Source organism: Sipha flava, unplaced genomic scaffold, assembly GCF_003268045.1.
Source record: "Sipha flava isolate LNK unplaced genomic scaffold, YSA_version1 108_pilon_pilon, whole genome shotgun sequence".
Classification (NCBI taxonomy): domain Eukaryota; kingdom Metazoa; phylum Arthropoda; class Insecta; order Hemiptera; family Aphididae; genus Sipha; species Sipha flava.
Window position 1 is genome coordinate 27,620 of NW_020271725.1, and position 20,894 is coordinate 48,513.

General features: G+C 30.9%; 1 protein-coding gene across 1 annotated transcript in view; it reads right to left on the reverse strand.

The window, feature by feature from the left end:
* Nucleotides 1-1,088: 1,088 nt before the first annotated feature.
* Nucleotides 1,089-20,894, reverse strand: part of LOC112686488 (acetylcholine receptor subunit beta-like 1) — an 87,199-nt gene continuing 67,393 nt past the window's right edge. The window contains exons 6-9 of the mRNA XM_025558768.1: nucleotides 11,425-11,595; nucleotides 8,878-9,229; nucleotides 4,117-4,511; nucleotides 1,089-1,265 (exon numbers count right to left, since the gene is read on the reverse strand). Of these exons, the coding sequence (XP_025414553.1) occupies nucleotides 1,101-1,265; nucleotides 4,117-4,511; nucleotides 8,878-9,229; nucleotides 11,425-11,595 (1,083 nt within the window). The 3' untranslated portion in view covers nucleotides 1,089-1,100. The remainder of the gene's footprint in view (nucleotides 1,266-4,116; nucleotides 4,512-8,877; nucleotides 9,230-11,424; nucleotides 11,596-20,894) is intronic.

Sequence of the window (20,894 nt, forward strand, 5' to 3'; positions counted from 1 at the left end):
GTAATAATAACCCGGTCTGTTTACTCGACTTGCCACCCAGGATAATTGTTGGGCATACTCGCATACGCATTAATTATCAGTAATTATGCTTATAATCGACCACGTATCGTTATATTATTTTTAACGTTGATATTATCACTTGAGTATTCCAGACAAACCGGGCACGAATGATTTCTACTTAATAGAGAAATAAAAAACTGAAAAAATATAACAATAATAGTTATGTACATCAAATGTTGGTTCAAAATGCGACGAATATGTCTCGGACGTCATCGTCTATAGTATAGCATTAGTGAAAAATATTTGAGCGAAGATTTTAATATATTTAGATGAGAATACATATTTAAGAGAAAAAAAATAAAATAATAACATAACATATATATTATACGTTTCGGCTTTTCTTTTTAATTATTGTGATTCGAATAACCAATAAAATCATAATTGCGGGCCATTATTTGTTTGTATAATATACGCGACGAGTTTGAGCAAAATAATTTTCGTTTATTTTCTGTCACGTTTACATTTGTTTTTATTTTTGGCACATTGGGACTACACAAGGTGGTTCATCGTATTTGATTTGGTATTTTGATGATTAGTGGGACGGGGGGCTCAGCAGAGAGATGAGCAATAATTGAAAAAAGGATAAAAAAAAATTGGTTAGGATCTGTGAGAAATCACTCCTCTGTATGATGTGATTGGAAAATGAACGGTTTGAGCACATTCAAAACCCCGTAGGATATTTTTGCAACACAAGCAGTATACATACGGACGTTCGAGACATGTTCGCGAGTTGTTCATTCCAACTTCAAAACTAATCTAAAAATTTTAATAATATTTGTTTTTTTCTTTACTTAAACATCATTAATTATTTTACTATACACAATAGTAATAAATAACATTTCTTTTTTTGGCACTTATACTAACTAAGTTGTATTTTAATAATAATAATAACAACACGATGGTTACAGTACTGTGTATTCATTAATGTTAAATAATAATATTATTATTTTAATTTTAATTTTAAATAACTCCTCTGAAGCAAATTAGTTCTAACTTGAGCATTTTCATCTACAAATCTTTTTTTGTAATTTTTTAAATGTTTATTTTCCACCGTAGATTTCAATGATTTTGTCCTGGTCAACAGTCTCGAATATATGAGGGGCATCCATTAGTATACCGAGAGTGCCGGCGGTGGTGACTATGAAGAACAGGTACAACTGCAGCCGATCAATAACCATCGCCACGTACTTCCAGTCTTCTCTTATCTGAAATCAAAAAAAGGGTGGAAGCAGCACGGAGTGATCGCGTTCCCCACCGTATTGCGTGAATGAGTACTTTACTGTAATCGCAAATATATAATGGTCACTAAACTATTTAAGTGTTGTGACTACTCATGTGCCAATCGTTGAGCACTTGTTTCCTAAACGTGTTGCATTTATAATTTCTATCTGAAAATCGATTTAATCTTTGGTACGGTATAATTTTTAACAAACATAAATAAACTTTAATAATTATATATTATTAGGTACTCTTGATCACAAGTGACTAAGTAGTTATCATTGTTCTCATTATTTATTTTATGTAGTTCTGGTTAAATTGAAAAAAGAAAAAACGATTTAAATACGTTTTTCAAGAGCTAACACGCATGAACCATCATTTAATATTTATGATTATAATTAATTATAACATAGTGGGAAAATTGTTTAGCACTATATATATTATGATACTCATAAACAGTCATGAGCTGTGAAAATTAAATTATTATTTTAAACCATTATCTGTAATGTATGTAAATGTGCACGTTAAAAATACTTGCACTCGTGTTTTATTTCTCTTGAAACTTGAAGTTTTTATATAATTATGTATAAATGCCTATACATTATTTGAAATTTATTTTTTATTTTTGTAAATATAATATTCAGAAGTTGATACTTTACGATATAATATGTTTTATATTAAATCATCAAATAGCAAAATTATTTTTCGGTTTGTTGGTAAGTAAATTTAGAAATGTAATAATTAACTATTATATGAAATTATTATTATAAAAACGCAATATTTTCTAGTATAAAAATCTTGAATTGGCAATTTTCTATTTAATTTTATACGTAATAAAAATAGAAAAAGAACATTTCTAATATATTCTGTAGTTCTTACAATGGGTGACATTTAAAAATTCGGTTTATAATTTACAAATTATTTAGTGTTTCAAATTATTTTTAGAAGAAAAAAAAATATTAATAGAAGTATTTGTTTATAATTTTTCTTTTTATATTAATATTTACTTATAATAGTTTTCTATAAGTCTTCCATTAAAAATAAGAGATTCAATAAAGAAAATAACTCTTTATGTAAGGAAAGTTTAAAAGGGCGGAAAGAGAAAGAAGTAAACTATCTTAATAAAATGTTCTTTGCAATCATAAATCGTTTCTATTTGTAATATAAAATATATCTTAGAGAGGGGAACATGAGAATAAAATTAAATGTGAACAAAAAACATATCATCGATAAAAAATCACCAAAACACATGTTTCCTTTTAAACTACATTGCTACTTGAAACTTAAGTCGGATAACCTTTCACTTGCAAACCAAATATAGAATTCGAATTTAATATGAATATTGGCTTCAAATTTTAACGATACGAATTCGACATAATTTGGTTTTTTGAGCTTCTTTTTATGATGTTCAGCTTACTAATCGATTTTTTTTTTAATTTAAACACAATAAACGTTAAATATACTGTCCTGATTCTGCCAAAAAACAAATCGTTGTGAACCAACACTGGAAAAAGTGATGGTATCGCATTCAATTAGTATGCTTTTTCAAAGTGTTTTGTGACATCCGTTTATTACTAAGGGTGGTAGGAAACGTTGAAAACAATGAACGTATTACTTGATCTTGAATAATGTCAAACGCACTTTCTGCTTTGGAAATAATCAAGAACCGTTGCGCATCATGTTATTATATAGCGATCGTCATCGTCGACGTTTAACCCGCGTGACATCACGACGACGGTAGAATTCGAAAGTGGATATTTTAATTGAATATGGCGTGTGTTGGAGTTCTTGCAAGCTTTTGGTGAAACGCTATTAATTAACATTTAGCTTTGTGTAACTAGAAACACACTATTGCAACGTGTACGATATACTTGAAAAATTTTTTCACTTACAGGAATCGTCTGATCATATTCTGCATTTTTTGGCCAAGTTATATGCAATAAGTCACTACTTATATGTAATATATTCGCATTGAAACGCATATCACGTTAGTAGTATATTGAATATCCGATAAAAGGGTCATATTGATATTATGATAATCAAATAATAAATCGTGTAACAAAATGTAATAAATATCAGCTTGTATCGATTCGTGAATACAATACAGCGCAATTGTATTATACGAATGTACATTAAACGGCGGCATGCTTGGCGACAATAGTAATATCTCTAATGTCTTTAATCTATTATCAAAGTTATACTTGAAAACACATCAAAATATCTTAAAATAAAATGGGTCCAATGCAATTCGTTGCCATGCAACGTTTCGGCGTATCTATCACTTGAGGGCATCTCGGTTAAATAGTAATCATCTCAGATTTATTGAAAATTATAAAATAATCCAATTTTTCAATTAGTATCCCAAGTAGTTGCAATATTCATTATTGGTGAGGAAACAATTTCGATAAATAAACATGTTTGATTTGTTGTACATGTTTTGTAGTTCTCTAAATGTACAAAACCCAAAACAATTTACTATAGAGGTTTTATATAATCGACTTAATCGACTTGAAAACTTGCTCAGTGTATATTTTAAGACTATACTATATTATCAATGCGTATATTTCGATTAAATTTTTTAAAAATAGAGCTGATTACGTTTGACCGTTTCCCGCATAAAATTGTTGGGCTTTAGGAAGTATTAATGTTCGAATAAAACATGTGTTACGAACTTACAGGGTATGAAAATACGTGACAGTATAATAATTGTAATTAAAAACCAGCTATTAGTAATTGAAAGTTCTACCCTTCGGAACACCACATCACTATAAACGCGGTGTTTGCGGAATAGTGTAACACTCAACCGGGCCTTATATGGTTAATAACGTAATTTATCACCTGTATGTATTGATCCTCGTTCCGTAAGTGTTCGGCGATGAACTCCACTGCTTCGGTGGCTTTGGACGCTTCTGGCGACAGGATTAACGAGTCAGAGCTCTCGCTTTCCCGCCGCTCCGCGCTCGCCTTCCGGTTGATCTTGCAGTTGGGATGGTGCAGGTCGGCCAGTTCCATTGCCTCCATTTTGTGTTTGGATGGCGTTGCCGAACTCGGGGGCGCGGGTGCCGGCAGGTCGGATGGCGACGTGTGGTGCGGATGTGGCGGACCGCTCATGCCCGGCATCTCCATCATCCACCGCAGTCGCGTCTTTTTCGGCCGTTTCATGAACATACATGCCGGTAAGTAGTACAGGAACACGGTCCTGATCCATGGCGGCATCCGGTGGGTTCGCGGTCCTGGGAACAGAATCGATACGCAGACGCATACAGGATTAAGACACCTGTGAGTTCCTACATGAACTGTAGGATGTTTGCAGCATCGTTCAAATTCCAGATTAGTAACAAGCATGAAGACGAGGTGACGGTGATGCAATTCACGGTTATGACGGTATAATGTGCATGAGTATCTAACACATCGATCGAGCGCAGAGGTGGATCTCCCTACAACCCCACCACCGGAATAGCGTCAAGAGTCTTGACCGAAATAAAAATGGGAATGGGGGGGGGGGGGTAAAAATCTAGTCATCGCCGAAGTGTAGGAAGTACCCTACATATTTTTTTCAACATATTTTATACAATATATTTGTTTAAAAGTACCTATATCTTTCAAGATGAGTAATAAACTATCATCTTGATTCGCAAGTGTTGAATATTATTATCGAGCTCACAGAAAAGTTGTTTTGTCATTAAACTGATTGAAGTAATGATATATTAATTCAACTGAGAGCGTGAGTAATATAAGATTGACTTCTTTGAAATCATATAATTTTATAATGAAAGAATTGTATTTTTTTTTTTCTTTATAATTGATCATTGAAATAATATTATCAATTATTTTAATTATTTTGTATTTAAAGAAAGTAATTAATGAACCGTCACCAATAATATTATGTATTATTCAATTTTTGATTTTCACTTAAACAGTGATGGCTATGATCAATATTATTTGGCGTCAACTTATTGGTTCGGGAGAGAGTTAATACTAGATCCACCTCCGATCAAGCGATTGGTATTCACACCAAATGATCGATATATTTTATTCTCATATTATATCGTAAACCGTAAAAATTCTCCGTAACCTCGTCTGTATATATGTATATATATATATATATATTTATGTATGTATAGAGATAATAATTAGATATATTAATAAATAAATATAAAATACATATATTATATTTATGTAAGTATAAAAATATATAGCACATTTATTTTTTGTATATTGATATATAATAAATATGTGTAAACGTATAAAATTATATTCATGTGATACGTTTTAAAACGGTCCATTTATGAAATTTGTTTTACCAGATTGTCATGTTACCACATAGCATAGTTACTCTGAACATTTTGAAAAAATCGAAAGTATGATCATCTCATTTTATTGTTATGACTATGTACATTTCATTTATTATAATTTTTCCATTATAATTATTATAAATTAATTATTATAATATAATATTTTGTACGCAGGAAAATTAATTGGTATATTGGTTTTACTTTGTTAAAAATGTTTAGGTGTTCTATAATATTAATTATTTTCGGAATCTTATAATTTATTTATAAATGTTATTATTGAGTTAATATTTCACCTAGGATTTAGCTAGTTCTTTTATGCATCATATTTATCTTCACATATTTAATTGTTAAAAATGTAATAAGTTAACGAAAAATAATTTATTGTTTATATGTTTATTTTTGTTTAAAATATAGCTGAAGAAAAGATATAAATCGTTTCATTGATCCACTTTTGTAGATTAGGGCTCAGAATTTAATTTCACTTTAAATATAGAATTGTAAATATATGTTTACAGACATTTTATATTTAATTAATAATCTAGTTTTTAAACAAATATTAAATTTAGTTATATAACTTTTTTTAGCTAATAGTTACTAAAAGTTTATATCTGTTAATATTATTTTGAATATCATAGAAAGCATTAATAATGTTAAAATTATTATTTGTTATTAACATTTTAGTTAAAATGTAGTTCAGTACTATATAGTAGTTTTATTTAGTTTAAAATATACATATTATACTCCACTTGCTTATTTAATTAGACAAATGTATAAAAAATGGATTTTAATATGATTACTTTTAGTGTAGGTAATATTTGAAACTGAAAATAAATGACTAGTAAGATTTCAGTTTTAAATGAACAAATGTAAAACAAATTAGTAAAAACTGAAATTGAATAAAACAAAGATTTAGTTAATGTTTCGATCGCATGAGATATGTAAGCATTCGATATATTTCTATCTTATAGTAAACAGAACAATATAAACTTATTATTAATATTATTATTATTATTCTTTTGTTTAGAACTTCGTTGCATAAGAAAATATGAGATATTAAATTTAAGCGAAATGAAGAAATGTTATCTATCAACTACTGTGCATTTATTTTTTTAGTTTTATAACTTCTTAGGATGGAATAAACGGCAGATACGGGACGTTACTACAACTGAATATGTTTATAATTTTATTGTATTGGTTTAACAATAATATAATTTTATATAAATCTTGGAACAAGGTATTTGTTTTTAAATAGAAATACAATAATACTTTTTATACTTTCACATAAACTTCGGAAAAATATGTCGACAAAAAGTATGACTTTATTCTTTTGTAGATAAATAAAATAAGTCATGAAAACGGTTGGCAACAAACTTTTGTTTATAACACACCTATATATTATTTTTGTATTTTTTTATTTTCCGATTTTGCTTATTAATAAAACTTTATTATATTTTAAAATAATTATTTTTTACTATACAGTATAGTTGAAATTTTACTGGATTTGCACTGCAAAATGTGTAAAATATGCTTATTTTACGTGAACTAATATTGGAATTACATTTAAAATGCTGTCCTTTAACATTAATTAATCATACAGTATTATATTTAAATTGATGGCTGAGAAATTGTTATAATACAAAGTATTTTCTATCATTTGAGCCTGAACTACACAAAGGCAGAGGTTTGGTTTTATTTAATGAGGGACATGCAAATATTATGTATTATTAGATATTTTAAATGAATTGTTTTAAATAATTATAGTTAATAACAACTTTATTAGATTTATAATTCAGATTAACGTATATTTACGTGCAAGGGAGGTTAAAAGAAAAGAAAAGAAAAAAAAAGAAAAAAAAAGAAAAAGAAAGCACCTGCAATAATGTCCTAAGGATAAAAATAAATACTATGAATATTTCCCTGTGTATTGACTGGTTAACGTTAATGAATGACCTTCGATATGTATATACCATCTCGGATGTTTGACATCAGTTACATGGGCCGTTGATCAATTATTGATTGCTGTGGTATGCTATGAATTTCAACAGAGGATGCTTGGTATGTATAAGGAAAACGAAGTGAGTAGAGGACTAGGGGAAAAAAAAATCATAATTCATGATTTAAAACTGACGGAAAAACGGGCAGCGGCCGATGTTCCAGAGAACCGCTACCGTCGTACGTATACGTTTATAATATGGTACATGCCCTCGCTCTTATCACTGTATATGAAATCGAAAGCGTCTTCTGAACAACGAGACATGACAATCTCATGGTATCCGAAGAATCTTTGTGGAAACGACGTAAACACGATGGAATGAAATAGGAAAACAAACGTGTCTTGTGCAGAACTGAATATATGGAGGATGTGGTGAATGGTGGTGGACACGCATATATGCATGCACACACACACATACGCCATATTATGTATAGCATGATTTTAAGCACATGCATGGATAGCAGAGGACACGCCCGTCCTCGAATGCCAAGAATTATTGGCTTGACGTTCACTGTACATTTTTGTGGCTAATCCTTTTGATCGCCACGCTCGGGTCCTCAGTTAAGTCTCACACAAAGCGTAATATGGCATTTTTGTGATTATTTATCATATATATATATATAGGTATAATGATACTGGCAAATTATAACGTTTCGTGTGTCATACAGTCGGTTGTATTACAGCTTTATGGCTGTTATTTTTAGAAAAGGGTAGTTTTGGCACCGTCCAGATAATGTAGCTGTATAGCGTACTGTTTTAAAATGATACACACACACACACACACACACGCGCGTGGTTTCCATTCATATCAGTTTAATGGGTTTTCGTTCTGGCTGCCGGACCACCACCGCCGTCTACGGTCTCTGCTCCTGTGGATCCTGCTACTGCATTGAACCCCCTTCTTCGTGGCGACAGACTGCGTGAAAAAAATCGTTCACGTATAGTACTCGTTCGCGTTTTATACACACACGATGACGGAAGCGAGTTGGACGGCAGTTTAATATATTGCATAAACGTACATTGCAGTTCTGCACGACAGTCCATATAGGTACGCATGGCGGGAGGAGGTATTCGGGGTGTTTAGCATCGTCAAGTTTAATATTAACCCTCCCAGAGTCCCTGATAAAATTATTGTGAACATTTAAATAATGGATATAAGTAACAAAACATTATTTTAACACCCCCAAATTGAATTCCTTATGTACGACCTGACTTAACTTTCAAAATAATCCTGTGCCAAGGCAATAATACGCGATAGGGTACACGGTACGTAGGGTTTAATCAACGTTTTCATCGATCACGGTCACTAACCTCTGAAATTCCAGTTGATTATTATAACAGTGACCAATATGCTGACGGTGTTCATGATAAACGTGAATAGTAAGTATTTAGCGATGAGCGGCAGTACTAGAGAAGTGGGTGGCAGTATTTTGGAGACGAGCAATAGGAAGACGACTAGTGACAGTAAGATGCTGATGCCCAGCGTGACCTTTTCGCCGGCTTCGGCCGGCAAGTAGAATACCAGCACGCACAAGAAAGATATGAGGACCGTGGGCAGTATCAAGTTTACTGTATAGAATAGAGTTTTTCTTCGAATCACTATGTAGAACGTTATGTCCGTCTGGGTGGGCGACTCCTCGTACACGTTCAGATACGCGGGTACCTAGAACACATATAAGTTGTGAAAAATTCACATTTTCATACACGTTATTTACTTGTGTATAATATCATTGATTATTAATACTATCGTTTATAGTTACTGATAGTACAAATTTACCGTATGAATTATGCACATTTTATACATTACCGTAGCAATATGTATTTTCGATATTTAATTTTAATTCTAGATAATATTTATTTGATGCCTTAAATCGTAAACGGAAGCTGAATGTGAACATTTAAAGTGATATTGAAAAATAATTTAAATAATAATTGTAACGCAATAAAAAATATTGTACTGTTTTAATTATATTTTCTAAGAGGTAGCAAAACAGTAAGTTATGTCTCCAGAAATTCATTGTTTAATCGAGTAATAACAATAATCAAATGAACATCTATTAAGTTAAATTGCTATCCTTTTTTTTTTATGACTATACACATTATTTTGTTTTTAAAGTATGTTGTTATATTTTTTAGTCGGATATAAATTATAATACCATGTTCCGCATCAACTGAAGTACAGTTGAAATATGTGTAGCACGTTTTGTTTTGTTTTGTATTTATGTTATTCCAGTACATATAGATAGTATATAATAATAACCAATAAGTCCTTGGTTGAAATCACATACAGAATTCAATATTTTAATCCTATTGAAATGTATGGATATATTTTTTTTAACTTTGCTTATACGCGTACAATAATATGTAGTATTTGCATCCAAAACATTACTGTTGTATTTTTAAGTACTATGAATATCATGTTTATTTTTTTTGATCATAAACCTAGTAAGTCCAAATCTAATGATTTATTAATATTTTATGCATTATAAAACATATATAATGTAAAATAACATAATATATAAAATCAAAAAAATCAATTTTTAACTGATTAAGCAATTAAATGAGTAGTCGGGGGTGTATTGGTAATTTTTGAATAAAAAATAACAAAAAAATAACTGTAGATCGATTTTTGTTTAGGAAATCTTAAGTTCACTGGTACTAAGAACTGATACTAAGAACAAAAGTCTAATAAACTAAATATATGATTACCGAGTAATATACAGCTTGTATAACCCACATATAGCTAACAAGACTGTATAGTATTAAATTAATAGGGAAATTATTGTATATAAAATAATAATCTCTTTGGGCTCTAAAATGGTAAACATTATATTGTAAAAGGGTTAAATTTAAAAATGGTATTAATTTACATATTATTATTGTAGTTCATCAATAAGATAGAGAAAGTACAAATACGAAAAAATATACTTTATCGAAGATAACTTCAGAAACACACCTAAGCTTAGTACTAGAAAAATATAATATTAATAAATAATAATAAATGATTCTGCGACATTGTATTACATTGTTTTAATATAGTAGTAATAATGATAATTATAAAATTTATATATCATATTTATTGATTGTAAAATTATTAATAATAATTACTTTCTCTCCGATAACAAAATTCTAATCAATTGTCATTCAAAATTTGGAAGAAATACAAAAATCATTATTATATCATTATAATATATTTAGAGCAAAGTCAAATGTTATTACTTTTATGTGTATGTGTATGACCTTTGTATCAATATTAGTATTTTTAGTAATCAAAATATATAGATATGTAAATATGTGCATAGGCGTGCGCATAGGGGCAGCGAGATGTGCTCTTGCTGCCCCTGGATGGTTTGAATATATTTGTAAGGGCCGAACTGTAACTGCCACACCGGTAATGCTTAATACAAAATAAGTTGGTTATCCAAAAAGTGTATTGCTATCAAGCTAATCTTTTCTGTGTTTAAACTTTAAATAGGTTTTGAAGCTTAAATTTGAGCTTAAAAATGTTAACTTAATACTCATGTATGAGCCGGTAAAAATATTCGTTGCCTCCGACTTGAAACTTTGCGTACGCCTATGAATATGTGTATTAAATATATCTAATAATTTAATAAAAATCCAGATTCAAGATGGGATTCTCAAATCAAAAATCTTATGGTTTATATCGACAAAAAACAGTTCCCATTATTTATTATAGAACTGTCAAAGTACAAATTATCTATATTTATTGTTATTATTATTTTTTTAATGTTAATGTATAAATTAACTATAACCATTTTTACCAATATTACCATATTTTTCTTTTGTAGAATCGATGTTTCCGTACTGTAAAAATAATATAATCGTGTCAATTTATACCTCAATTATATCCCAAGTGCCGGATTTCCAATAGTCAGACAGATCGACAAACTGTTTGTCGTTATATAACGCTAACGATACTTGATCGCCATTAAATGTCCAAGAGCCGAATTTCATAATGCAAGTCTGTTGATCAAATGGAAAATACGTGACGTCTATGGTGCATGAGCTCTGCGAACAAAAAAAATATTATTTGAATATTAAACAGTTTTTATTAAATAAATTATACGTTTTTAATTAAATCCATTGTTTTTAACCAAGTATGATAGTTTCATAAACATCAATATAATCATTCACGAATTCAAACGGTAAGAATTTCTTATTTTCATACGTTTTATCTATGATATTATATTCTATAGTGTCACATCTAATTTTATATACATTTTCATTGCACTTGTTTACGAGCTTAAATCAGTGAACAAATTATGTGATAATATTCATCTGTTTTTGATATAGTTGTTTCTCATAAGTTCTCAAGAAAAATAATGTATTTATTTACACCTATATAATATTTATGTATTAATTCACCGGAAAGAAATAATACTATACCATACATTGAGCTGTATAAAAAAACATTTTTTTTTTAAACATGTTGTATTCAAATAAGTAAAATAAGTATAATATGATCTTATTATTCTGCATCATCGGCTTTTGTTCTGATATTTTGCAAAATAAAATATTCATTCATTCGTGTTTCTTTAATGTTTACAGTACAGTGGATGTAATTATCTATTTAATACTGGCTTATTTTATTAAGAAAACCTATATAATAAATTATATATGAGTATAAGTATCCAACACAAGTTTATATCTAATATAAATACATACAACATAAGTAAATTTACAAAACTACAACTTAATCTTTAAATATTAAATTCATAACGTTTCTCAGTTAGGTTAATATTTTCAAATTAAAAACAAATCTTATATCTTATTAATGTTTTGAATCATATAATACAATGTGTGTATATTTTTATTGTTTATACGGTTTAACATAGCCTTTTCTTGACAATGCAACGCTTTTATTTATTTAAACAAGTTTTCATTCATTACTTCGTATAATTGAATTTTATGATGATTTATTTTTGATGAAGTTTACGTTTCAAGACTGTCTACATAAATTTGATATTGGGTGCTTATAAATAATTTAACCGGGAAAATGAAATTAATATTTTGGAATATAAGTGAATCAAAAACCTATTAGTTTGGCAATTATGTGTTTTTTCGGTCTACTGTGCTGGTAAGCATGTTTTCAAGTTGAACTCTATAAGCTTTGAGCTGTTCCCCTATTGTTCAATCAAATACAAATTTATCACACTTGGATGGACAGATATGAAACTACAGAAAAAATTTTAAAAACTTAAAAATTATAATTATGCATAATGATAAAAATTATTAAAACGCAATTGAAGTCGTTACAATATTCTTAAATATCTGATATTGTTGTTCATTATTTTGTTGTTAACCGAGTAAGTTGATTAACATTTTCAAATGTAGTATTACTACTTAATAATTGATATGTATATTATTTTTAAAATATTTATGGAGATATTTTTTAATAATACAGTAGTTCATGGGAAAATTGCAAATATGTGGATTTTACTTAAAAAAATATTTTAAAAAGAAATTTTTTTCGGTAAAATTATATAATCATTATATTATATTTATTTTTGACGAAATAGATCAATCTTTATAGTATGTCTACATATCAACTATCTAATTTATTTATTTTGATTCACTAAAAAAAGTACCTAGTGAAAAATTTTATTTGATGAATTGACTCTATGAAAAAGTATAAGGTATAGCTTTATTACCTATGTTATAAATTTGTATAAGCCATTTGGGTCTAATAATAAAAAAAAAAAAATGCATTAATTTATTTTTCTTTATAGGGGGTCAATAAAAATGTTCAGATAATATAATTGTATTTTCATTGATAAAATTTTAATTTTTATCGAAATTAAGTATACTGTATTTAGTAAAATTTAGATTTTTTAATATTTGTTTGCATATAAATTAAATATTAACTCTTATATTATTTTGTTTTCTTTTTTTTATTGGTTATTCTTTTAAATCGACTAAACCAACTAAAGCTGTTATATTATTAGAAAATCATAAAGAAATTGAAGATCATAATTGGTTAGTACGATTTACACAGAATACTGTATTTTATAATATTAAATATTGTGTCAGAGTAGTTCTTTTTGAGTCGTTCATAATTTACGTTTTGTTCGTTATTTATTTATAAAAATTCAATGTAACATGGTATTATACGCATCACAGAAACAATATAATTCGGACTAATTTAAATAATTATTACATTAAAATCGTATTGTGTAACGGTTATTATAAAGTATTGTTTATTTTTTTAAGTAATAATTAAAATATTATTATGATATTTTTATTTGATTAAATATTGATGCACCCTCCAAAACGTGATAAACTGCAGTTGTTTAATATTTATCATTCAATTGAATAAATCGCAGAACTTTTGAACAATAAAAGTACGGAAAGAGAGACCTTTTTTAAATTGATAACATTATAATATAAAGTGTACGAATAGGATAAAAAAAAAATTTTAATTGATTCATGAATAGTTTTTGTGTATATATTTATATCTTTTTGAACCTTACCACCGAATCACGTTCTATCGTGAGGTCGATTAGGCAAAGACAACGACGTTGTTATTGACGATATAAATTGCTATTACAATACTCATCAATTTTTCTTCTCAGTTTTTTTTTACACATGTGATTGTGTGCATGCGTTTGTGGAACCTATTCGATATTAGCTTTTATTTTCACATATAAACGAGTCTTACGGTTCAAACAGGATCTTAAATTGTGGTAGAAATCACCTCGAGGGGTTGATGAGAGCGGTTATGTGTGTATTTGTTTTACTCTTTCTCTCTCTCTCTCTCTCTCTCTCTCTTCTTACCCTTCGTCCAATATCTTTTGTCGCTCAACTCAAGCCCCATTTCCTCCTCACTCACTTGCACTTTTTCATTGTACGTTTCCCGTTCGTTTTTATTGCGACCGCATCTGCAGCCGATCGAACGTAACACTACACAGCACCAGTGTGTATGAAAACGCGTGTTCGTTTGCGTGTGCGTGCGCGACAGAGGTGGTGGGTTATTGATCAAAGGTCAAACAGACAACAGCGGGACGGATTGACGGTAGTTGAAAGGCTGGAAAATCGTTTCTGCACTCCGTGCGCCAACCGTCTACTTCGTTTCGCGCGGTAGACACGGGTGGACGGAGGCGTCCGCTGATGGCCGGAGGGTGATGCGTGCGCGCGCCCGACCGCCCACACCGCCGCGAGCGAGCATTTGTCTCCGGGCGGCATTTATCTCGACGGCGGCGGCGGTAGCGGCGCCCGTTTAACTCCGGCGGGTGGCGCGGGTATTATTAAATCGCGAAAAGCCCAGCGGACGCGTTTTCGAGAAATTCGCCGAAAAATTGCCGACGCTTTCCGACAGCTGCACGCGCTGCGTATTATTAATGACACTACTCTTCCGCGGCCGACCTTTTGATTATGACGTATTTCTGACCGGCACCGTTGCCACTTGCCGCCGCCCGTTCCTTGACAACCGTTAATAACCACGTTTGGCGTGTACCACTCCTCTCCGTGCCGATTATTTTCATCGTATTACTGCGTCGTCCGCGGTTCGATTGGTATCTACTGGTACCGCGATCGGAACCCGCTCCGTCATCGTTTTGGTACGCGACGTGCATTTCGATGTTAACGGAATTAGCACGTGAGTGTGATAACGAGAAAACCAAAACGTATCCGAAACAGACGTTACGTTGCGCATCTTAAGTTGGACACAAGAGATGCCACGGTTTGTTGATGATGTTTTATGAACGGTGCGAATGGCGTACGCGAGTCATCAACGTATCGATACTTAAATCAGGAATACGGGTGCAATTTTAGGATTTTATAGTTAGTCAGTAAAAACTGTCTAAAGCGGAATCGCATGGAACCAACAATAAATTCCGCTTTAAGCAGTTTTCCGCTTTATTCAATAAAACGGAAAAATTCCGGATTATTCAATTCAAATAAATACCAAAGAATATTTTTTCAAATTATTGTTTTAAATAATATAATTCATTAAAATTTAACGAAAATATAGGTTTTACAATTTATTAAATTTAAACTGGAGTATAGGGATGTACTATCAAAACAATATCTGATAAAAAAGATTTTTATTATATTTTTTATTAAATATTTTATTCGACCTTTATGCAATATAAAATGGTAAACATTCTTATACTTATCATGCATGATGCTGTTGCTGTTATTTTTTTCACAAATGGCTTTTTCCTTTTTTTTTTAATCGTCAAGTTTTTTTTATAAATATATTTAAATGTACCATTTGATTTTGGTGCGGGCGGGTTTTAGCAAAAGTTTAACCCTATAGTCCGCGACATGAAAAGTGGCCGATTTGTACCTCTACCCGTTGCGGCTTTCCTTCCTGTAAGCCATTGGATCTCAACCTATATCGCCTACTGCCCGGTGCCCGGCGGTCGTAGTGCCGCACGCCCTCGCGTAATGTGTATTTCATACATATACTCCGTACATTATAGTAGACTAGTTTTTTTTGTGCACCCTAAGCGGATATTCTGGAATGCCTGGAGGGCAGCTGCAGAATGTAATATGAGTAGGAGATACAGTGATCAGGGCCGTCCTGAAGATGAAAATCAAGGGGGAGGGGGTGAGTAATATGAAAAATGCCGGCTACAATTTTTTTATTAAATATATGTAGTATAATTAATTATAAGTAGTCGTATTTTTACTTTTTAACATGTGTATATATGTGTCACACGTTCTTAAAATTGACAATTTAATTTTATATATATAGTTATATTTTATATTATATAATAAGTAGTTTTATAACTTTTATTCGTTTATACACTGTATTACGAAATGTGCAATATTTATTTTCTGTAAGTAAAATCAGGTCCTTCTAGGCTATAATGAAACAAGTCCGACTGCTGACTGGTGTTTTCGTTGGGGGTGAAACACCTCCCAAGAATGCCCTTCGGTACGGCCCTGTCACTGATGCTCATAATACAAACACTCTTGTTTTACATTTTTGTATGTTGTGTACTGTGTGTTCGTAAACAATAATTTTTATACACTGTTTTTTCCCCTGCGTTACCGTGTAATCCATTTAAAAATGTCATTTACTGATACAGATACTCACAGTCAGAGTAAAAAAATTGTTTATAGTGTGTATTTAATTTTAAAACAATAGTCGACGAAGCCAGATTTAACTGCTGATTTTTTTAAAAATGCGCAAGTTGTTACTGCCGAAGTTTGTAGTGTAGGTTATCGTACAGTAAGACGGATTTGTGCTAAAGGAAAAAATAATACTAATCAAGAAACACCAGATTTGAATCCTACGTTTATTTCTCCATGTAAAGGATGTAAACGCGCAAAAACTGTTTCGGAGCTGGATGATTTCGATTCCGATGTTGTGAGAAGAATTGTTCACAAGTTGTACGATCGGGGTGAGTACCCAACGGCTCGATTGATATTGAATGTTGTAAAAAAAAAAAACAAATTACACTGGGTGCGTTTGATCAATGCAAAGGCTCCTTAAAAATTTAAAATTTACATACAAAAAATGTAACGATGGTCGTATGTTTTTAATGGAGAGGAATGATATCGTCGCACTTCGGTGTAAATTTTTACGATAAATGTGTACACTGAGAGAGAATAAAGAAGATCGGCCAGTGGTTTATCTCGATGAAACGTGGGTAAACCAAAACCATTCACGCATGCTTATTTGGCAAAATGAAAATAATTCAGGCGGTTTAAAGGAGTGGACAGGTAATGGAGGCCGACTTATTGTATGCCACGCAGGATGTGTTTGCTACGAGTTTATAGAAGGGTCGAAATTGGTATTTCAAATCAATACCGGAAATACCACGGATTATCATAATCAGATGAATGGTGAAGTATTCAAAGAGTGGTTTATACAACTCATAAAAAATCTCGAAGAGCCATTAATTATAGTTATGTATAATGCGCCTTACCATTCAATTCTCAGAGACAAATATCCTAAAAGTAATCGGAGAAAAGCCGACGTGCGACAATGGTTAAATGAAAAAAATATCGAGTTCCATGCATTGGAAACATTACCAGAACTTCGGCAAATAGTTAAAAACCTATTGCCACGTGAAAAAAAATACGAGCTGGATGACATTGCAATAGAAGTGGGTTATGAGGTAATCCGTCTGCCACTATAAGTATAACTTAATTGAATAAATTTGGGCTCAAGTTAAGGGTCAAGTAACGAAATTTAACTACACTTTAAAAATAGTTGATATTGAGCGGTTAACACACGAGGCATTAGAAGCAGTCACAATAGAAGACTGGAAAAAATGCATTCATCATGCAAAAGAAATATAGTACGAGGACAACAAAAAAGAAATAATGAGGGACGCCATGATGGAACCAATAATTATGACCATATTATCAGATGACAGTGACTGGAGTGCTGACGAAGAAGATAATGACGAAGAAAATCACGGATAAGATGTGTATATTAAATAATAAAAGTTATTATATTTGTATTTTTTTTTTTTTAATTTTTGTTTGTTATGTTTGGTTTGAATAAACAAATTGATTTATAAAATATTTTACAGTAATTATAGTAAATTATGTTTAACCCTTTCGAGCCTGATTTCTATCTAATAATTCATAATGGTGTAAAAAAAAGTAATTATAAATAGGCGTTGAAATGGTTAATTAAAAAAAAAAACGCGGCAATTAATTAAATTACATTATGAACCACTTAGGCGACACGGCCGCTAGGTTCACGACGGTCATCGGCCACTTTTCATGTCGCGGACTATAGTTATGCCTATATATACATAAGATATCTCAGACTAATGTTGATGTATGCGTAAGAAACCTGGTTCACTATAGAAGAGGGAAGATAAGAAACTTTTGTTCGTACATAAAAGAAACTTAAAAGAAAAGTTTTGGCCTACAATCCTGAAGTGATCTAGGATTATACGAGTGAGGAGAAAATGAAAGGTTACAAATATGGTGTTATAAGAGAAATCAAATAGCATTAACATATGTAAGCCACGAGTATTATAGAACAGTTACGATATTTGTTAAAGGCTTGTATTGAAAAATGTTTCGATATCGATAGGTATGATTAATATGCTTGATTTGATATGTTTTGTTCAAGGTGGAGCAAAATCGAGTTAAATATTGTTGAATAAGTTAGAATTTCAACATTAGAAAAGATATTCAATTTTAAATGGAGTTTGTTGATCGTGATGAAAATTCAGCCGAAACAGTAGAAAGTATAGTTTATTGAACGAAACGCCGTTGGATCGCAGATATAAAAATACGTAAAAGGTATTTTTTTTTCATTACTTCAAAAAGCGGCTTTTATTTTTGTAAATATTGTTGGTGTGTTAATTTTATATGAATAAACAAAATTATTATAGTTTTCGATTTATACCTGCTGTTTACGCACATAACATTCGTTCCTATAGGTACGCAAATTAGTTTCTCAATCCCACTGACAAAACAGTTCAGTGCGATCGTGCTTTCCATCAGCTACGCGCAGTCTTGATACCGGCCACAAACGATCTGGTGGTATCGTTTTAGTTTATTCTAACGACATGTCAAATTACAGGCAGAACGATTTTTTTCTACTCTAAGCTACTTAAAAAATATCTTTGTAACCGTGAAATGTTCGTCACGTTGTACCGATTTATATTAGAACGAGACCAAGATAGAGATTAATACCGTGCCTTGATATTAAATCTAGATGAATCGCGAAACAAAAACAATCGTGCATCCAAAGCATAAGTAAGTAATAGCCAAAAGAAGTGATTCTCAAACTGTGGTACGCGTACTTCTTGGGGGTACTCGAGATTTTTAAGGGGTACATGTCTGGCCAAAAGACCTTTAAATTTAAATTATTTGTGTGGAAAAGGTTATTCAAGTTTAAAAGTAAATATAGAAACAAGTTAAATATTGAAGATGATTTAAGATTGTAATTAACTAAATTAGAACCCAATATTGATCAACTGTGCTAACAAAAACAAGTTAACCCTTCTCACTAATTATTTTTTGAAAGTAAGCTCTTTTTGTTTTTAACATATTTTGTGTACTAGTTTTTAATGAAATAAAAATGTAATTTTATAAGTTTTTAAATTTTTTTATATTTATTTATCGAAGAACGGGTACCCAAAAATGTTTATTGATAAAAAGGGGTACAGTGTTTATAAAAGTTTGAGGATTCCTTGCCTAAAGAATTGGTTTGGATGTTCGATTTACCTTACAATGTTCGACATTGGGCGTATTGTGTTAAAGAAAAAAATCACAAACATTTTTTTCGAGTTGTTACAAATCCATTTTTTTAAAAAAAAAAAAAAAAAAAAAACAATTAATGTGCCCTGATCATATAATTTTTTTTCGAACCACATGTGCAAAAATTTATTATTTTTCATTCAACGGCTCCGATTCTGACGATTGACGACGACCACGCGTCATCGGGTGCGTTTTATAGAAACGACATCGACAATATATTTTAAACACACACTTCTCAACCTTTCAACACTTCCATCGAAAACCAATAACACCGTTATTATAGCCGTACATATAAGCAGCCGCCGACGCCAGACGCGTAGTTTCGCATAACACATTCGTCTCGTCGGTTATTAATTTTTCTCCACTTTTATACGTTTTCATGAAATCGTGTTTACATACACACACATATATACATACGCATAATACTTTTGTAATACGTTTAATCGATTTTTTCTGCACACATCCTTTTCGTTTATTATACGTCCTGCGAGCACGCCATATCACGTACAAGTACAAGATGTCACGTGTAGAAATAAAAAAATCTCTGCAACTCCACATAGTATTCCGATTTAATTATTGTATTCATACCGAATTAGTGTTACGATCGTCAATATTTTAACATTGTATCGATGGGATTTCTGATAAATATGTTGGTCGAAAATGGCTGACGGAATTTTGTGAAGTATTCGAGTATTCGAGTGATAACGAATAATTATCATTAGGAACATGTTGTCACATCTCAAGGAGACTTGTTATTAAATTGAATGAAAATATTTTGGTAAATATAAAGCTATTTGGGTATGATATACACCAGTGGTCTTCAACCGGTGTGTCACGACCCAATTTCGGGTCGCGTAAGCTTTAAGATTGGGTCGCGATAAGTTTTCTGTTAAAAATTTAAAAAAATAGTATTTATATATATATACACACACATATATTATGTATGTCATATGATATCGCATAAAAATCTTTTCGAATAAACCCGAAACCGTACTATTTTATACTATTTTAAATTTGTAAATTAGAATGAACATTATTTTCTCAAACACTCATATTTAATTAGAAAAATTCCTCAAACCAATATGCAACACATACCAATAATTATTAGCTGTTGAACACATAGTGGA